Raw genomic sequence first — 13354 nt, forward strand, 5'->3', positions numbered from 1 at the left:
CTCAGTATATATATATATATATTTCTGAAATAAGTTACTATTTTATTATTACGCAATACTTATATTTTTTTATAAAGAAATTTTTAATTCTCCAACTCTTATTAATTAAAACATATATAAGATGAAATGGAATCGAATCCGAGACTTTGAATATGAATCCATCATTAATTACATACAAAATGATATAAAAATAGATACGCAAATTAATTCTTAAAATTTAGCGTTGAAACATATTCTCTTTTTGTTCAATAAAAATGCACCTAAAGAGAAAGTAGATTTTTTTTGACAAAGTGATTAAATCTTGTTTGATTGAACAATTATAATTTTCAGATCGACCTGTTACGTACCTTTATAATACATTACATTATTACGAAAAGAAGTTGCGAGATCGTCCGTTGTTAAAACGTCGATTAGTGTCCGCTGTTTTGGGATCATTACGAGAAATCAGAGCGCCAGGATGGGCTCTTTCCGAGGCTTATCAAATGTATATGACACGCTTTAATGACGATGCAGTCTCGTGGGTACCAGAGTTGGATTATTACATTCGACTGGTCCAAAGGATTGTAGAAAGTAAGCAATCAAAATTTTATTATATGACGATTCATATATTTACTTTGCTATTACAATTGTGTTTCTATAAATTAGAATGTACAAATCATTATTTTATTATATATAATCTTAAAACTTCTTTTGAGTGAAAATAAATCAGAACTTTGAATAAAGTTAAACGAACAATAAACTCTGTTTAGTTACAATATATTTATTAAAAATTAAAATATATAATAAAAAAATGCTAAATTTTTTACTCTATATTTATTTTTACGTTCACAAATTTTTTGATGGATTTTGAAATTTTTTTTTAAATAAAAGGCAATGCACGAATTATATCAGAAATTATTAATTTTATTAATTTAATAGTCGTGTGTGTATATTAAAGCAATGTCTGGCACGGCTCACTTTCCTGCTACCGATTGGAGATTCAACGAATTCCCAAATCCAGCAGCGCATGCATTATATGTGACTTGCGTCGAACTCATGGCTCTTCCAGTTGCTCCAGATGCAGTAGCTAACTTCCTACTGGACGTTGTCGCTAAAGGGTATCATTTTTCTTTAATTAAAATCTTAAAATTTGCATGTGCAGGAAGCACAATTTTACCGTTCTAGAACAATACAATAAAAACTGTCTATATAATTTTATATAATTTTAATTGTCTTTAATTGTCTTTAATTGTATAATTTTAATTGTATATAATTTTATTGTCTGCCCCAAACAGATATACTGTTGTACCATCAGACGAAATACATTTATGGATAAATTGTGTTGGTTTATTACTGGCAGCGTTACCTGAATGTTATTGGTCAGCATTGCACAAACGTTTATTGGAAACTATCAGCAGTCCCGGCTTAGTCAATTGGCAATACAATAACTTAACCCCATTTCAAATGTTTAACTTCAATATTACGCATAATAGCCTATTAGAAAACAAGTATAGCTACATGCTTGCACTGGCGCATTCCGTGTGGCATCATGCAGGTGTAGGACAAATTACAACGATGCCTCAGTAAGTTGTAATTATAAATGTAATTATAAAGTTCTAATTATAAATATATATTTGTAAATAATATAAATTATAATATATAGTACAATATATAATACAATTAGTATAATATATACAATACAATTTTGTATATCATAAAAGAAAATTGAAGCAAAATTGACATTTAAAAATAGAAATTTTATTATATTTAATATTTATTTTGTCTTATTTTGTTATAAATTAATAATAAATAATTAACCTTTATAGGTTTATCAAGGAGAAACTTCAGCCAGTTGTAAGCAGCGAGGAACAGTTAATATACGCCTGTCATCTAATCGGTCCTACTTTGGCGAGGTTTAATGCGGAGCGACCGCACTGTGTGGTCGAACTCGCAGTCTGTCTATACGAAATGCTGGAACGAGTTGATCACACTCAAACTACGTTGAATTACATGGATTCAATTTGCGATTTATTGTATCCTTTATATACGACTAAGCTTTTTTTTAATTTGGAAACAACTTTTTAAAATTATTTTATTTTTAATCTATCGCCAGAAGATTAAACGTTAAATACAAAGATACAAATTCGAATAGCCTATAGAAATTAATTTGAGAGTATCTTATTTTTTAATGCTGTGTTTATCGTTTTATGAATCCTTTTATATTTTCCTTAATAATAGTGACAGATATCATATCAAGTACATGTTTGTCGGTGATATGACTAAAAATGAGGTGGAATGTATTATACGAAGACTAAGGCCGGCGTTGCAGATGAGATTACGTTTTATCGCTCACATAAACATTGACGAGATCCATACATCCTAAGACATAACTACTCAGACATACTACATGACGTGTAATTTAGCTTCTTGGAATCAGGGAATGGAAGTAACTCGTTACTTGTACAAATTATTTTTTTGGTAAGCTTATCGATAACTGCGTTACTTTTTTTCTTTGATAATTGTAACGGTAACGCAGTTACATTTTTTTTGATAACGGTAACAAATTTTACTTTTATCATTATTTTGCACACGATTGGACACTGTACGATTGGACTAGAGATGTAAAAAATAACGGTATTTTTGACGAAATTACATAGAATTCATGAAAAAACATATAGTTATTTCAATGTAATTTTTTGAACGACAGATATTTTATATTTAAAAGCTAAATGAGTGATGTTATTAATACAGATAATACTTTATAAGCATAATAGACATTGTTTTGTTGCATATTAATTATAATTGTACTCTATATTTTAGTTATTTTATATTGTATTTTAATTATTTTGAGACAACATTCCAATATAATATTAATTCAAGAGTAATTAGAAATTCGATGAACATTATCTCACTAATTTAAATTTAGAAAATGTATTATTCAATCATGATATACAGCAAAAACAGTCCATTAGTCTAGTAAAGTATTATTTATATTAATAATTATATAAAATACTTACTTAATTTTTTAAATTGAAGTATAGTGTAAAATATCATTCAAATAATAAAAGGAAAGATATATTTATACCCACCGGCATTATACGATATTAATCATTATATACTATATATTTTAACTTTTGTAACTATTTTTACACAGAAATCTTACGGACAAGTGCAAAATTAAATTCTGGAATAATAGTAGAGCGTCGAAATCATGAAATACAAGAAAATATCCGAATAAAAAACTATCAAAGCCGAAAAAAAAAAATCATTATTTTCCGAGTTTTTTACCCTAAAATTTTAGGATTTTTCTGTTGTTTACATCTCTAGATTGGACACAAACCATTTATATTTAAAACCATTTATAGTGCTTGAGATTAAAAAGCCTCTAGGCCTGTCCGCTATAATAGGTGGTCGTCAATTTTAAAAAAGTAATAAAAATAACGAAATTAATGAAAAGTTACTTTCTCAAATAACGATAATTGTAACGATTATTTTAAAAAATCGGTAACTAGTATCGGTAACTTGTTACTTTTTCTATTCGAGTAAATGTAAGTACTTTACTTTTAAAAAGTAACTTTCCATTCCCTGCTCGGAACGGATGCTAGTCTAGTTGTTCCGAAGTGCACAATTATTAATTAAATAGGCGTATAAATAGACAATAGACGTAAAAAATGTAAACTTCCTTTTTTTATTTTTTACATGAAAATAATATTTCTTATACTTTGATATCTTGAGAGCATATTCAAATAAGAAAATAAAGTTTAAAATTCCATAATTGCGTGCTGCTCCTTTTATTAGTAATTGTCGGTATTCCCGTATATATGTAGCAGTGCTATCGGAAAATATATTATCAGTGCTATTATCTTCATTTTTATCCCAAGCACACATTTACTACGAAGGCTTACTCTAAAAAAATGCTTATTATCGCAAGCATTGCTACATATGCGTTGATAAATGATAAAAATAAATATGTATATATATATATATATAAATATATATATATAAATGATAGCTGATAGTACAGATACAGTCTTAGTTTAAAATTTGGCATTTGTGCAATATCTTAAAGAATCTTACATAAAAATCCAGAAGAAGAATTATCCAGATGAATTCCTTACATTTAGCAGACGGTGAGTAATATGATCAATTAAGTCTATTAAGCATCTGTGCTATAAAAGGAAGGCTTTACAAAAGGTAAATGGTGCTTATGGAAATTCAATAGAATGTCTATAATATGTACATCGCACAGTGTCATCGATGGAGACCATATTATATTAATTCTTCTTTAAGAAAACTTTTTATTTTAGGTTCCGAGAAACCAGCGGAAGTGAAAGATCGGGCGCGTCTATACAGCATGGTGTTTTGCCCTTTTGTTATGAGAATACATCATGTGCTCAGTCTGAAGCAGATTCCATACGATATTGTCAATATCAATTTACAGAAAAAGCCGCAGTGGTTTCTCCAAGTACGCATTGAATCATTTTTAAAACAATAACATTATGTTAAAATCGAAAAAGTTTTTGATGCGGATTTTATTACTTGCATGTACGGAAATTTTTTTTAGATTAATCCAGTTGGCAAGGTACCGGTTTATGTAGATTCAGATGGTACAGTAGTAACGGAATCTGTCACAGTGGCGAACTATCTGGATGAGAAATATCCTAAGCCTCCTCTGTACAATGAAGAAACAAAAAGTCGTGATTTGGAACTGATAGATGATTTATCTAAAGTACTCATAACGACGTCGAGATTTCTCCTCTTTCTTAGAAATGATCCTTTAATAATTGTGTCATGTTTTTACAGATTGTAGATATTATTACGAATATTGTATATGAGAAGGATAAGAGACAATTCGAAGAGATTCTCGCCGAGATAATGGATAACTTACAAAAATATGAAGAAGAGCTTGATGTACGCAAGACAATTTTTTTCGGAGGTTTGTAAAAATCTATTCTTCCCATTTTTTTCTACTTTTCTCTTTTTCTCTTTATACATCCTTTCTTCAAACATTGTTAAAAAATTATTTTTTCGTTTGTTCTTGACTGAAATAAGTACATTTATCGACATAAAATTGTATTTTTTTATTTTAGGAAGCAATCCGGGTATGTTAGACATTCTAATGTGGTCTTGGTTTGATGTTGGAAAGGCTTTAACTCTACTTCACAAACAGTATGCAAGTGTTGTTAGATATAAGAAGAAATTTCCCCATATGGTAAACAATAAAAAATGTGTAATAACAGCATTCTTTAAATTTATCATTTATACATATATATCATTTATATATATATATATATATGTATGTATAAATTTTTGCGCGCGTGTAGGTGTGTGTGTGTGTGTGTGTGTGTGTGTGTGTGTGTGTGTGTGTAATGTTTAATATTGTATAAATATCATTTGTAAAAATAATTCTCTTTTATTTTATATTTATATGTAGCACGTAATATTATATTTGAGTTTGCAATGGATTTTATCATTTACATTCAAAAAAATTAATAATTTATTAATCATCGTCTATTTTCTTTCAGGTGAAATGGGTAGAGGGAATGAAAATCCAACCGTTTGTTCTAAAATACAGGAGCTCGTATAAAAAATTAGCAAAATTCTTAGAAGCTCGAAGAGCGAACAATGTTGATTATGATAATATTTAACGTGATTTGAAGTTATTAACTTGTTTCTATAAATAAGTTTACATAATTTAAAATAATATGTTTAAAATAATATGTTGATAACATTTTATTAAGTTTTTATATTTCAATAGAATCAAATACAAATATATGAATATATGAATATATATAATATATGAATATATTTATAGTAAATGTATAAATAAACCACACAGTCTTCAATACATTTTATGCTGTTTTGCAAAATATATATTAGATGCTTTATCATTTGAGATATTTGCATTTCACTTTTATACTTAGAGTAGTATGTATATACAATGACTTGAAAATGAGATTGGATTGGGATTCAATCAACTAGAAAAACTAAAATAAATTAAACTTATATTAAAAGATTGATAGCAAATTTTAGGTTTATTATTTCAGTTTATAGATTTTAGTTTTTTACAAAAATGAATTTCTTGGATTGTAATATCTCAAATATGTACCCGAGTAAGAAAATAAATTTTATATTATCCACATATTGTCTTTTTTATCAATAATCACCGACATCCTTCTATACACCTGTATGTGTGGGCGTGGGAGATGGCGCCAGGTGAGACGTTATCGTCCAATAAAATTTTCAACACTTGTCATTCCCTGTCATTGAGGATAATCCACGCCGCAGTCACCTTAACGATCCGCATACAAGACCGTTCATCTGTGAACGGATTATTCAAATGAGTTCCTTACATCTGGCAGATGGTAAGTAATGTGACAGTCGAATCTTTACTGAAAGGAAGTTCCTTTACAATGGTATATGTTTATAGAAACTCGATAGTACATGATCAAAATCATGTGTATCGTTTAGTCATTGTTAGAGACTCGCATTATGTTTAGTTTTTTCTGAAGAGAAAATTGAATTTTTGTTTTAGGTTCCGAGAAGCCAGCGGAAGTGGAAGGTCAGGCGCGGCTCTATAGCATGGTGTATTGTCCCTTCGCTCATAGAATACGTCTCGTGCTGAGTCTGAAGCAGGTCCCACACGACATTGTCAATATCAATTTGCAGAGCAAACCGCAGTGGTTTCTCGAAGTATGCATCGAATTATTTTCACAGAGATAACTCAATGTGATCCGAATCTAACGAATTTTTGAAGGAATGACAAGTGTCGACAAGTTTGGATGTATTCTTATGTACGAAAATATTTTTTTAGATTCATCCGGATGGCAAAGTACCAATTTACATAGATTCAGATGGTACAATAATAACAGATTCTGTCGCAGTAGCAAACTATATAGATGAGAAGTACCCTGAACCTCCTCTATACAACGACGAGACAAAGAGTCGTGATTTAGAGTTGTTAGATCACTTCTCTAAGGTATTTGTAACGACGTTGAGATCTGATCTTTTTCTGTCCTAGATATAATGTTTTAATAATTGCGTATTCTTTACAGATTATGGATACTTTTGCAAATTGCATATTTGACAAAGACAAGAGACAGTTTGAAGAAATTCTCACTGAGGTAACGGATGATTTACAAGAATTTGAAGACGAGCTTAATGTACGCAAGACAACCTTTTTCGGAGGTTTGTACAAATCCATTGTATATTTTCTTTTTCTCTTTTTATGTATCTTATTAATATTATTAATATTATTAATATTATTAATAAGTCATAATCACTTATTGACTGAATAATAAGCAAATATAATCTTTATTGTTATAAGAATTATCTTTTGTTTTAGGGAGTAATCCAAATATGTTAGACGTTCTAATATGGCCTTGGTTTGAGCGTGCAAAAGCTCTGACTATACTTTACAAACAGCGTGCAAGTCTTGACAAGGAGAGATTTCCTCGTATTGTAAGCAAAAAAATAGTACATCCAGTAACAGTATTTTCAAATTTGTCAACTCAGTTATGAAAATTTTGAAGATTTATTCATTTAGCAATTTTTTCTCAACACCCATTTAAATTTATTAACATTGTATATTTATAACAAAATGAAAATAATAAGAATGAAAATATTAAATATAATATTAAATATAATATTTTCTTGTTTATCTACAGAAATTGTATTTGAATTTGTAGTGGATTTTCTTATCATTCATATTCAAGAAAAATAATTATTGATTCATTGCGTCCATTTTGCATTTTGTTTCAGATGGAATGGGTAGATGGAATGAAAGATCAGTCATTCATTCTAAAACATAGAGGCTCGTATGAAAAATTTGCAAAATTCGTAGAAGCTGTAAAAACAAGAAATGTTGATTATGACAATCTTTAAACGAATTTGCAATACTATAACAAAATGCTGCAAAGATGAATATCAAATAGTTTGGCATAAATCAACATATTAACATCAGTATTAACATTAATAGTATGTGATATTTGACTCACATGTATTAATTTTTTTATGTTGTATGTGTTAAATTTTTTGTGTGATATTTTTTTATATTATATTTTTTATATTTTTATGTGACATTTTTATATGTGTTAATTTTTTATTTATTTTTTATCTGTTAAATTTAATACATATTTTAATTTTTTTTAACATTGTGCCATATAATTGCACTATTGTAATGTAATATTTTAAGTTTTCATTTATTTATAGTACAATTTATTTATGTAGTACAAAATAAGTCTATATAACAAATGGCCTGTATTTTGACATTAAATGTAAGCATTCTAACATTAAATGTGTAATTAAGTATAATATTAAGCATAATTATTCTGCATTTTAACAGGGCACTAACTGAATATATAGCTGTATATTATAATTGTTGCAATTATTGTTATTATAAAGTAAATCAACATTTATATAATGTGTTAATCTCTTGTTATTAATTTTTTAGTAACACAAAATACTCATTTTCTTATGCAATTCTTTAATTTTTGTGATAATTTATTGTGATAATTTTTGTTTTCGTATTTTGTTTTTATACAATATCATCTTAAAAATTCCGAACGGTTAAAATATACATATTTATATTTGAATATATAGAAGTAATATATAAGAATCGAATTTCTAAATTAAATAACAAATACATTGTTTGCCTATTCTTTACTTATTATTAAGTATAGGTACTTATTTTATTAAAATTTACTGTCTTATTTAAGAAAAAAAATTAAAAGATTATGGAATGGAATATCATCTCATCAATCAAATGTTTTCAGTTAAAACACGTTTAATAGATCTAGTACAAACTGTTTTACTTTTTGCGACAAACATGAACAATTCAAGAGCGAACAATCATATATGACATATTTCCTCTCTGCAGTTTCATTCAACCAAAATATAGAGTGCCTAAAGATATTTTCAACGTACAAACTTATTTTTGCTATATCGATGGCATTACCAACAAAAATGAATTTGCCAGAAATTCAAAGATATTTGATATACATATATCACAGATTTTATTCCTATCACATATGTTATTTTTATATATTATATTTTCCAGCACCATAACAACAATATGTAATATTTTGTTAATATTTTATTAATAGCAATCGAGCAACATATCGTATTACTATTAATAATTTATTGCATTACGTATAGTTGCTTATTATATGTAAATCCAATTTTTGTTGCTAACGTCATTATCGTAGACCATTGATCTATTTGTTTATGCGCTCTTTATTTTACTTATTACAATTCGTTATAATTTATTATAAATATAAATTAGTATAGATCTTACAATTCGTTGTAATTGCAATACCTCACAAGTCATCACTATAGTCGCTTCAAATCGACACAATTGGCTACAATTTGTTATGTCATTAACAAATTTTTTCACAGCATTCACGGGCGGATAACAATTTTTTAAAATCTAATTTTAATAATTTTTTTTATCAATTTTACAGGAACTACAAAAAATAAAAAGCTATGTACCACGCATTTCCTTCTTATCCTAATAAAAAAGCAACGATTATCTTTGAACAGATTTATATTCTGAAGCTTATTAGCAATTTTGAAAACCCAAAAGGGGCTTAATCCATTAACAGTTAACATCACACTTTTAAGATAAAACTTAAGCCCACTGAATAATATAATTTTTTAATTATTTCAATTTTTTATCTTTTCAAAAATAATTTTTATTAATATTGTTGTGAATTAAATCAATAACAATATATTTTATTTTATTTTATTTTATTTTAGAATTTACTTGTACTATATTTTTCTCCACAGCCTCAAAAAACGAACGAGTGCCAGAACACACTTTATTTTTTTTTATCTTAAATCTAATTTATAAGGCAAGAATTCAAGAAGGGAATTTTTCAAGTGTAAGATCAATAAGAATTATCTAATAATTCTAGAATTAAGCTGATACTTTTTTCAAAGAAAAGAAAATTGTAATATTAAACTGCATTATATTGCAATTGCAAGATTTTTATGAATTAAGTGTTATTATAGTCTAGTTTTCATAAAGAGGGGCAAATGTCTATCCCTGTAGCATTAATTCTTGCTGCGAAATGTGATCCCGAAGTGATCTTACGATATTGTAATTGTGAAATAAAATAAAGCGAAGTATATATATAAGAACAGTCTGCTATACAATCGATATATATTTCGTATATCGATCAACGTGTTACTATCACCAAACAGTGCATTTATTCGGGGGATTCATTTTTGTTCCGAGTGGACAGCGAAATGCTTCTACGAATGCCTGAGAATTCATCATTACACTGTTGACTCTGGAAATCAATCATCATGCGTGTAATCAATCACTATACTTTATTATGATTGAGTGAAATTTTGCACAATTCAGAAAAATGTCAGTACCTTTCACGATGAGAAGCATGATAGTCGAATTCAACGGAGAAGACATAGGCCTCGAGAGTTGTATTAACACAATATACCTAAAAACATAATGATATCAATACAATACTTTAACACGAAGTTAATATAAAAAGAAAACAAAAAGATAATGGATAATCTCTTAATTATCTTTGAATACATTAATTCTTTTATCACGTCGACAAAAGTATACTTATATTAGTGATATAATAAATTTTATTAATGTAAAGAATAAAAATAAATAGAAATATAATAAATAGAAATATTACACATATATTATATATTATACATGTAAATAATAATAAACTTAAATATCCAATTAAAACTAATAATAGTTTTTCTTCAAGGATATTCTTTATTGAAGATCTTTTTATTCTAACCCAAGTAATAGCAACTTTAATTCTTTGTCAAAAATTATTGTACTCCTCGAAAAAAACTAATGTATCAAATAAAAAACTAAAACTCAGATGCTACAGTCTTAATCAAGGTAAATTCTATTAAATTAAAAAGTAATTTTTATTTAATTTTACGAATTGGAACATTTTTCAGAAATACTTAGAAAGTTTACACCTTTCCTCAGAATTTTTCATACAAGTGAATTCTGAAATATTGTCTTTGTACATTTCCCTATTTTCCTCATTATTGGGTCACTGCAGTATCAAATTTAGCTTTAGAGAGGCTCTTCGGGGAATAGAAACTCGCTTATGTTTTTGCATTTGTAGTTTGCTTATGTAGTTTGCATTTTTACTCCTTAGAATTTGTCAATCGAGAGGACCTACAGTTTAACGTCGAATCCGAACAGCGAACGCAAAGAATCGCATATATTTCGCGCAGATGAGATCAAACTCGGATCCACAGATCACAAGTCAATCGCACTGAGGCGAGTAACTCGATTCTGAAATATTCTGAAATTTTTATCTCAAAAGTATTTAAAAATTTTTTTTAATTTAATAACATTTCATCAGAAATTATACTTACAAAATCTTACGATATTTCATAATTAATATATATGAAAAACTCTGAAAAATAATGTAAATTTTCTGAGAAATGTTCCAATAAATTCGTATAAAAAATTTGAGAAAGTTATGAAATTATGAAATAGAGAAATTCTGAAAAATTATATGAAAAATTCTGAGAAAAATTTTCACCAAAGTAGCATTGACTTTTATACTTTTTTATTAATTAAAGACTATGCACTGTATGTGTATGTAATGATTTTTATATGAGATTAGTTGCAAAATTATAGACTAATGAGAAAATCGAAAAAGAAATATTTGAAGGAAAGAAAGGGAGTTACCTGTGCGGCACTTATGAAGAAAAGCTGACTCGGTCGAAGTCCCTCCAATCTGGGAAGGCTCCGATCCTTCCCATTTGTCAAAATGTGCCAAGTCTTGTGGGCAATTTGCAGAGCACCAATATTCGCGACATTCTCGTTTTTTGTCATGTTCCAATCAAACTGTGCGACAAAATTAAGAGTGAAAAAAGAGAAATGTTCCTGCTCTCATTAATTCGAGAGATTCATAAGCATTCTCAGCGATATCGATTCGACATCGAATTAATAATTTCAATCATTTCTCACTGGTGTCTTAAGTTTCATCTCAAAGTTCATCTCGAACTTACTTCTACAGCAACGTCGTTCCCATACGACTGAACTTTCCGCCAAAAGCTCCTGGCGTAAAGTCGCGCGACGCATTCTATCTTGGTCTCCAATCGTTTCCAGGAATCTGCCGTGACGTGAAGCCACTCGTCAATGTTCTGATCCAACTCCAGTTTACGGCGGTGAAAATCGAAAGCATGGAGAATCTCGTGAGCGATGACCGATCCTAATGTAGCGTGTACCGCAAAAGCTGGCCCACCGTCCCACGACCATGCCCAGGATGTCATCATCGCCAATGGGATTTCTATCGTTTTTAACAAGAATAACTTAATTTATTCAAATTACTCGATGTCAGTTTTGCTTGCATATGTATAATAGTACTTACCGATGGTGTTTGTGGAGGATTCGTAATAGGCATGCACGGAGTAAGGGTAGTGATTCCTAAAAGTATAATAATCTATAATTTAGAAGGATTTCAAAGGAAATAAAGTGATTTTCTTTTCTTCTTTATATATTAAAGATCTAAATTGATTAAATACTGTGATAAATTTATAATACAAAATTTATAAACACACAAAAATATAATATAAGATTGTAAAAAACAAAACAGAAGAAATGACAAAAAAGAGAGATAGGACTGTTTGATATATTAGTTAAGCTTTTATTTCTATTTAATGATTCATGAATTTCTAGTTAAAGGGCTAATAGAAATTTTTCTCACCTCATTATCGCGTTTTTTCGTAATGGGCTAAGATCTTTTGATCTTTGGAGCTGATGGAACCTGTTCAGGACGGTGGTAATAAAATCATCCGAGTCGATTACGACCTACGAGACAACGCTATTTAAAAATATTGATAAAAGGAAGAAAGTAGAGACAATTTCAAAGTCATCTCTTCATTATAAATTAGATTCATTTTATAAATTAGATCCTTTTTACTTTATGAAAGAGAAGAATCTGTTTCTTCTGTTTTAATCGCGTTCAATATTTATGTATCTGTATATTCCTGGTGAAAATTTTTCTTAGAATTTTTCATATAATTTTTATAATTTTTTAGAAAATTTGTCACATTTTTAAAATAATTTCTGAAGGAAACTTATAAAACCTAAGAAAATTTAAAGTATTTTTTAAAAATCTCCATAAATTTGAAAATATGATAGAAATATTATGATCTTAAAAATATTATGAGATATGAGAATTTTTTTTCACCACAGAGAGAGAGAGAGAGAGAGAGAGAGAGAGAGAGAGAGAGAGAGAGAGAGAGAGAGAGAGAGAGAGAGAGAGAGTACGTACGTACGTACGTACGTACGTACGTACGTACGTACGTACGTAGTACGTAAGTACGTAGTACGTACGTACGTACGTAACGTACGTAACGTAACGTA

The 13354-nt window shown here is 28.5% G+C and overlaps 4 protein-coding genes across 4 annotated transcripts in view; 3 read left to right on the top strand and 1 right to left on the bottom strand.

Moving 5' to 3' along the window:
* LOC105620257 (mediator of RNA polymerase II transcription subunit 23) overlaps nt 1-2362 on the top strand; it is a 7179-nt gene extending 4817 nt beyond the window's left edge. Inside the window, exons 7-11 of the mRNA XM_012201761.1 lie at nt 331-570; nt 938-1097; nt 1275-1562; nt 1806-2012; nt 2224-2362. Coding sequence (XP_012057151.1) covers nt 331-570; nt 938-1097; nt 1275-1562; nt 1806-2012; nt 2224-2362 — 1034 coding nt within the window. The remainder of the gene's footprint in view (nt 1-330; nt 571-937; nt 1098-1274; nt 1563-1805; nt 2013-2223) is intronic.
* A 1722-nt stretch (nt 2363-4084) lies between these two features.
* Nucleotides 4085-5627, top strand: LOC105620258 (pyrimidodiazepine synthase-like). Its single transcript, XM_012201763.1, has 6 exons — nt 4085-4109; nt 4287-4444; nt 4544-4708; nt 4783-4915; nt 5070-5191; nt 5505-5627. The coding sequence occupies exons 1-6, from the start codon at nt 4085-4087 to the stop codon at nt 5625-5627; spliced, it is 726 nt and encodes a 241-aa protein (XP_012057153.1).
* A 692-nt stretch (nt 5628-6319) lies between these two features.
* On the top strand, nt 6320-7863 carry LOC105620259 (glutathione S-transferase omega-1-like). Its single transcript, XM_012201764.1, has 6 exons — nt 6320-6344; nt 6515-6672; nt 6794-6958; nt 7035-7167; nt 7325-7440; nt 7741-7863. The coding sequence occupies exons 1-6, from the start codon at nt 6320-6322 to the stop codon at nt 7861-7863; spliced, it is 720 nt and encodes a 239-aa protein (XP_012057154.1).
* A 2308-nt stretch (nt 7864-10171) lies between these two features.
* LOC105620260 (neprilysin-1-like) overlaps nt 10172-13354 on the bottom strand; it is an 11496-nt gene continuing 8313 nt past the window's right edge. Inside the window, exons 10-15 of the mRNA XM_012201765.1 lie at nt 12693-12796; nt 12357-12412; nt 11995-12275; nt 11672-11830; nt 10360-10436; nt 10172-10271 (exon numbers count right to left, since the gene is read on the bottom strand). Of these exons, the coding sequence (XP_012057155.1) occupies nt 10172-10271; nt 10360-10436; nt 11672-11830; nt 11995-12275; nt 12357-12412; nt 12693-12796 (777 nt within the window). The remainder of the gene's footprint in view (nt 10272-10359; nt 10437-11671; nt 11831-11994; nt 12276-12356; nt 12413-12692; nt 12797-13354) is intronic.

This window comes from Atta cephalotes (assembly GCF_000143395.1).
Source record: "Atta cephalotes unplaced genomic scaffold scaffold00025, whole genome shotgun sequence".
In the NCBI taxonomy this organism is placed as follows: domain Eukaryota; kingdom Metazoa; phylum Arthropoda; class Insecta; order Hymenoptera; family Formicidae; genus Atta; species Atta cephalotes.